The 7,500-nt window shown below is 37.1% G+C and overlaps 1 protein-coding gene across 1 annotated transcript in view; it reads right to left on the reverse strand.

The window, feature by feature from the left end:
- The window catches only part of LOC115216690 (sodium-dependent noradrenaline transporter), a 206,969-nt gene that overhangs the window by 23,863 nt on the left and 175,606 nt on the right, over positions 1-7,500 (reverse strand). The window contains exons 6-9 of the mRNA XM_036506950.1: positions 7,357-7,491; positions 6,635-6,738; positions 1,505-1,629; positions 776-888 (exon numbers count right to left, since the gene is read on the reverse strand). Of these exons, the coding sequence (XP_036362843.1) occupies positions 776-888; positions 1,505-1,629; positions 6,635-6,738; positions 7,357-7,491 (477 nt within the window). The remainder of the gene's footprint in view (positions 1-775; positions 889-1,504; positions 1,630-6,634; positions 6,739-7,356; positions 7,492-7,500) is intronic.

Raw genomic sequence — 7,500 nt, forward strand, 5'->3', positions numbered from 1 at the left:
CTTTGGACAGATTCCTTCAAGAAATCCCGGATAAACCCCCTACCCCGGATATGTCTCTGTAAACAATAACTCTCTACTTGAGTGGGCCATAGTGCCCAAATTCTGACTTGAAAGACTTCACCAAGGTGGTGCTATTAAAAGTTAGACATGGCCTGGGCCAATAATGGCCGAAACCTATCAAAGTATCAAAGTATCAAAGTATATATATATATATAATATATATATATATATATATATATATATATGTGTGTATTAAACTATGGTTGCCAGAACAAACAAATACAAGGTCATCCAGGTAACATTTCATATCTCGAACATTTAATCACATAATGCTTTTTCTTTCACATATAAAATCACGGAAAATGAAACACAAGATGTGTTTCATCTTCCGTGATTTTATACTGTATACTCTATGTGAAAGAAAAAGCATTATGTGATTAAATGTTCGAGATATGAAATGTTACCTGGATGACCTTGTATTAGTTTGTTCTGCAACCATAGTTTAATATATTTGTCTCATTTAATTGAGCACTTCTATAGCAGTCTTATTAAACATTTTGTTCCTGATAAGAAACAATCACTGTATTATTGATATATATATATATATATGTATATATATATGTATGTATGTATGTATGTATGTATGTATGTATGTATGTATGTATGTATGTATGTATGTATGTATATATATATATATATATATATATATATATGCACCAACTCAAAAGAAATCTCCGCTTATTTCAATTTTAATGCTAGAAAACATTGTACTTACCGCACTGTCCAAACCTAGAGTTAGCAACATAAGAAAAAACAGAATCGACCATGCTGTCGAACCAGGCAAGGTAGAAATTGCCTCTGGGTAAACTATGAACACTAAACCAGGACCTTAAAAGAAAAAAGATATAGAACAGCCGAAATATTTAACGAATATTTAAAAGAATATCAAAGATAATAAGTTAAAATTAATGGTGATATTCAGCTTAACGAATGCCCTGAACGATGAGGTGTGGTTCGGTTGGCATCTCCGTCACTAAATAACACACACACACACTCACAAAATTGCTCATTGATATGAATAGGGCGTTTCGATTTCGGCTTTTAAAATCCAGTTTTCATTATTTACCAAATTAGTCACAGGCAATTTACAGTTGAATAAAGGAGGTAAATGGTATATTATAAAGCTTCTTCCCTTTCTTGAAAAGTCAAGATGTATTTAAGAAAATTATAACATTCATCTTGTTTTTAATCCAAGTAATGAACAGGGGTATTCTCGTTATGCAATTAGCTGTTGAGTAGAAAAAGCGTAATCTAAGATCTTTAACAGAAAACAATACTCATGTTTCTGTTTAATATATGGAGAGATGGAATACAACACATTGCTCTTTTTACATATTAGATTTATATTTTTATAATTCTAGTGATTGTTACCACTTCAAAATTGTTGCTCTCAGGTATTTTAATTTTAGAGATTGTCTCAAATTTCAACGGAGTTTGAACTCACCTTCAGTAGCAACCTCTGATATATTCTTGTTGGTTTTATACGCCATATAGCCGAGGTAGGAGAAGATTACAAAACCAGAGAATATACTGGTAAAACTATTGATGACAGCAGTTATCAAACAGTCCCTGCAAAAGTATGCGAGATTTTAGAGCTGCAGGGAATTTAATAAACTTTAAACATCATTTTTTATGGTTAAAAACATATTGGGTTGTCCGGAAAGTTCGCGCCGATTTTTAAAGGAAAGAAAATGGTCAACCAAATATGAACCATTTTGTTGCACAATGTGTCTCCATATTTCCTTTAACTTGAAACTTACCAGAATTGAGGTGGTTTCACGACAAAGAATTCATCATGGTATCTTTTTACGTCGTCCAAGGAATTGAAATTTTTACCTTTAAGACTATTCTGCAAAGACCTGAATGAGTGGAAATCCGAAGGAGCAATATCTGGTGAATATGGAGGGTGGGGTAACACATCCCAGCCGAGCTGCAGCAATTTTTGTCTGGTTCCCAAAGCATCAAGTGCCGAAAAAGAACTTTCTTATCTTCCATTTTAAAGGGTTACATAATTAACACAGGTTATAGGAACATAAACCTTCCTCCACGAAAAGATAGCTTAAACTGTGCTCAAAAAGGAAGTGTAGTCAAATCCTCTTTTATGGACTCAACCATGTTCTAAAATAAGTCGAAAGGTAAGCTGCTATAAATCGGCACGAACTTTCCGGACAACCCAATGCAATAGCCACTAGTACAAAGTTATTTTAGTAGGTATTAGCTAGTTTTCTAATTCACAAATAAAAGACAAACATAAATCCAAACAACAAATGCGTTTTCGTTCTATTTTAGAAACAGTGGAATTGGGTGTATGGCAATTTGTTTTGTATGGTACAGTAGTCATCTAAGTGTAGTAAAATAAAAATATACAACCGAGAGAGAGAGAGAGAGTCGAAGTTTATTCATTTTAAGTAAGATATCGTAAAGCTCTGCAAAGGAAGAGATGGAAGCAAAAGCTTAGAAACCAAGGCGGAGATAAATATTTAAAGAAAACAGATTTGCTACCTGATGCAAATCTAATGACCTTGATTTATCAAGCACATCGCGTACCTGGTCTTGTTAATGAACTTAGTGACATTAACCCTGCCAATTGACTAGATTGAGGCGTTATATCTGTACAGGGTGCGCCAACAAAATACAAGAAATAAGAAAAAGCAGAAAGCATTCATGAAAACAACTATTATACACCCATTTAAAAAAAAAACTCACACACGTTAAACAAGATACATAAAAGAAATGTGTCATTCTACAAAACACAGCATTTCCAGGATCAACCTTGAAGCGACTTCATGCTGGGATCTCGGCCATGATGATATCTTCCAAAGAGTCCTAGGTACTGAGAGGCCGCCGGTCGGTCAACCCTAACGATACCTCAGATGTAACCAGAAACTCATAGGCGGCGAGCTGACAGAAACGTTAGCACGCCGGGCGAAATGCATAGCCGTATTTCGTCTGCTGTTACGTTCTGAGTTCAAATTCCGCCGAGGTCGACTTTGCCTTTCATCGTTTTGGGGTCGATAAATTAAGTACCAGTTATGCACTGGGGTCGATATAATCGACTTATTCCGTTTGTCTGTCCTTGTTTGTCCTCTCTGTGTTTAGCCCTTGTGGGTAGTAAAGAAATAGGTATTTCGTCTGCCGCTACGTTCTGAGTTCAAATTCCGCCGAGGTCGACTTTGCCTTTCATCCTTTTGGGGTCGATTAAATAAGTACCAGTTACGCACTGGGGTCGATATAATCGACTTAATCTCTTTGTTTGTCCCCTCTGTGTGTAGTCCCTTGCGGGCAGTAAAGAAATAAGAAATAAGAAACTCATATGGTGTGAGTCACATCATGGAAAGTTTTGGTTAGTTACTACCGGGTAGCGACAACCTTCTGAAATGAAACCGAATCACGGCGGAACATACCTCCCTGAACGACACATCCGTGAACGACACATCCGTGAACGACAAATCTGTGCAAACAATGGCATTGTGTATGTGTAAGAGCGTGTAAGTGTGTTTGTTTGTGTATACTCATGTTGTTTGATAGAGCTAATTTAGTTTTGTTCTATTTGTTGTAGAGTGTCTCCTGCTTATTTTTGTACATGTAGATCACATCATGTGATTTACCCCCTCCCCCCACAATCCATTTACTGGTGTTCGTTCTTTATAAGCATTTGGATTTCACTTCCGAGAGATTATCGTCATCAGAGGGCTAGAATGCTAAAAACTACAAATAAAATTGCAGGATAATTTATGCCCTTGTTTCTTCTCTTATGTCCGTCGACTTCGATCCAGCGAATACTCGACACACCAGCTCTTATACGCAACCCTCACTCCTGAAAAATTCCTTTCCCAACTTATACATACGCAGAAACCTGCTGCCACGGAAACAATCTTTATTTAAACTTCATTTTAGAATGTGATATTTTCTCTGTTCATATCTAAGCTCCACTCTTCCACCATTTATAGGTATCCTTTGAATGTCAGTAACAAAGGCTACCAATTATTCTATCTCAATGTCGTCATCTCTCACTCTTCAAAATATGCTAAGCAAATTCCTCTACTCCTCTCCAAACTTCTCGAACCTCCAACAGCTCTTTGGCAATATCTCTTCACACATCAAGGACATTGGTATTATCGTTTATGCTGATCTACAATGCAATGGCATTCAACAGACACGAAACCTTTACATGTTCTCTCTATCTGAAATCTTCTTCAAACTACACCATAACGTCTAAATCTAAAAAGCAAGAAAGATGAAGCTTGCCACAGCACCGTTTATTTTCTCGCTTGTTGAGTGTTAGTAACATTTAAATTGAAATCAAAATCAGTCCCTAAAGATGAATTCTGTTATCAAACTCACAACCCTTAAAACACTTATTAGACACCATAGACCTATATTAAAAGTACGTTCTTTTTTTCCTGTCATAAAATTATGAACAAAAGTTTGGTGGAGGAGGAAAAAATTGGTTAAAAGTAAAAAGATGTTAACCAATTCTTTCTCTGCCACGGAACTTTGTTTATAATTCTATCATACGAAGATAAAAAAAAAATACATTTAATATCGATCTGTGGAGCGCAGTAAGTGTTTCGAGGGTCGTGATTTCGATAAAAAGTTACATCCGCCGAAATCGACTTCAACTTAAATGCTATTTATAAATGCTCAATAAGCAGAAAGTATCTGGACTTGCGTCAAGCGGGAAAATAAACGGTGCTGTTACACAATGTTTTGTTTCATTCGGTTTTAAATGTTACAATGTAGTTTATTCTTTTACTTGTTTCAGTTATTTGACTGCAGCCATGCTGAAGCACCACCTGGAGGATTTTAGTCGAAGAAATCGATCCAAGGACTTATTTTTTAAGCCTAGTATTTATTCTATCGGTCTCTTTTGCTGAAACGCCAAGTTACGAGGACGTAAACACACCAACACCAGTCAACAAGCGGTGATGGGAGGACAAACACAGACACAAAGACACACAGATGTATACATACATGCATAGACCCATCCACATCCACACACATACGTCAGGCTTCTTCAAGTTTCCGTCTACCAAATCCATTTACAAGGCTTTGGTCGACCTGAAGCTATAGTAGAAGACAATTGCTCAAGGTATCACACAAAGGGACTGAAACGGAACCATGTGGTTGGGAAGCAAGCTTCTTACCACATAGCTACCATAGGCTGTTATTTCATGTGTGCTGATCAGCATAAACGGTAATTTCAACAACGGACGCTTTGGATTGGTTTAAATTATATAATTTTAAATATTTATAACTCTAATATTATTTTCTAGAGAAAAAAAACGAATGCGATTTCCGTCAGCAGCATGCAAAATTATATCAACTACATATTTTGTCGACCCCGAAAGGATGAAAGATAAAGTAGACCCCAGCGGCGTTTGAACACAGCTCGTAAAGTCGAGAGAAATGGCGCTAAGTATTTTCCCGGGTGCCGCAACGATGCTGCCAGCTAGTCGCCTTAGTTAAATCTAAAATATCAGCTAATATCAGAATGCATTTGCAAGGTAGAACTATCTGGAAACAGTTACTCTGCATGCAGCAACTAAGAATTTCTCTCTCTCTCTCTCTCTCTCTCCCGTCTCTCTCTTTGTCGATTGTTAAACTACTATATAAATACAACCCGAGTAAAGTATCCAAAGATTTCTTGTAAGTTTGCTATATATGTTTTTTCTGTTTCTATTCTCCACCAATTTCTGCCACTGACACATTTTGTCATTTCCGAATCATTGCTACTTTGAAATTTATCCAGGCTTTTTCTTTTCAGAATCCAAGCGAGAGACAAAACTGTTTTGTTTAAGCGAAAACATCCCTTTATGTATGTATGTATGTATGTATGTATGTATGTATGTATGTATGTATGTATGTGTGTGTGCGTGTATATGTGTGTATGTACGTACGTATGCATGTTCGAACGTCGCACGGTTAAACCATTGGGAGTGAAGGACCCTTAGCCTTTGTTAGGGCATCCTTCAAGGAGAAGGCAACTCAGGTAACTGGGATAACTCCGACGTAAAACCTGCGGCTCAGTGGTTACCGATGATGTTGACTTTTTCTTCTTTTTGGATTATGGCTGCTGTTGAGTGGGATTGACTCAGTGCACAGCCTTTCCTCACTTAAAAAAAATCTTCTTGCATAGGCATTGCACGATAACAACACTGATTGATTGATTAAATTGATTAACTAATTCATGATTGTTGATAGTGCTGTGAGTCTCAACAGAATGGCTGGCTGTAGCCTTAAAAAGCAAATAATCAATGCTGTACCAAAACAGTCAATGGATGTATGTATGCGTGTAGGCATGCATGCACGTGTGTATTTATGCATGTATGTATGCATTATTTATGCATGTATGTATGCATTTATGTATGTACGTATGAATGCGTATTGCAAAACAATAGACAATTACAACATAATATACTTTATGAACAAATAGTTTGAACTTAAAATCTATTTCAATCGATTTGTTGCAAAATTGTTATATAACGAAGCTTGCAGTAAACTGATGTTTATTTTATTTTATTTAATTTATTTATGCATTTATTTTAGTTTATCTTATTATTTTCGGCCTTACCTGTAGCAGTTGTGTTTGAACTTATTATAGCTGGCATAAGCAATATGCACTCCAAAACCAGCTCCAACCGAAAAATAAATTTGAACTGCAGCGTCAATCCACACCTGAAAAGAAAAAAATGAAAATTTTAAACGTTGGGAGTTGATTGCATGAAGAGGGATACTATCAAAACCTGTCTTTTATTTCAGAATATATTTAATAATTTAAATTTCAAAAAGAAGACTGAAGAAACGTGGGAACGCTTAGTATCGTCATTGAACAAAGAATAAACGTGATAATTAGTGAAAAACGTCACCCTTTTCAAACTTATCCAGGCTCATGAGCCCGGTTTCCCGGTTTCTGAGGCGTATGTGTTCTCCCCAGCTGGACGGGACGCCAGTCCATCGCAGCGTTACTCAAGAAAGAGGAAGAGAGAATGAGAGAAAGTTGTGGCGAAAGAGTACAACAGGAGTCACCACCACCCCCTGCCGGAGCCTCGTGGAGCTGTTAGGTGTTTTCGCTCAATAAACACACACAACGCCCGGTCTGGGAATCGAAACCGCGATCCTCCGACCGCGAGTCTGCTGCCCTAACCACTGGGCCATTGCGCCTCCACGATAATTTGTGAAGCCATCAGTAACTCAAGACTGAAGTGTCCAGATATTAAAAGTGATACAGAATTAACAAACGTCCCTCTTTTGAAGCTTAGTTTTAGTATTTATTAAAAAGAGAGAAATACACACCTGGAGGTCTCCTAGTCTACTGGTGTTCGGTGTAATGAAATAACGAACACCTTTTGCAGCTCCAGGTAGCATAACTCCACGGATGAGTAAAATAGCCAAAACTATGTATGGCAGCGTTGCAGTGATATATACGACCTGAGAAGA

Source organism: Octopus sinensis, linkage group LG10, assembly GCF_006345805.1.
Source record: "Octopus sinensis linkage group LG10, ASM634580v1, whole genome shotgun sequence".
NCBI classification, from domain to species: Eukaryota; Metazoa; Mollusca; class Cephalopoda; order Octopoda; family Octopodidae; genus Octopus; species Octopus sinensis.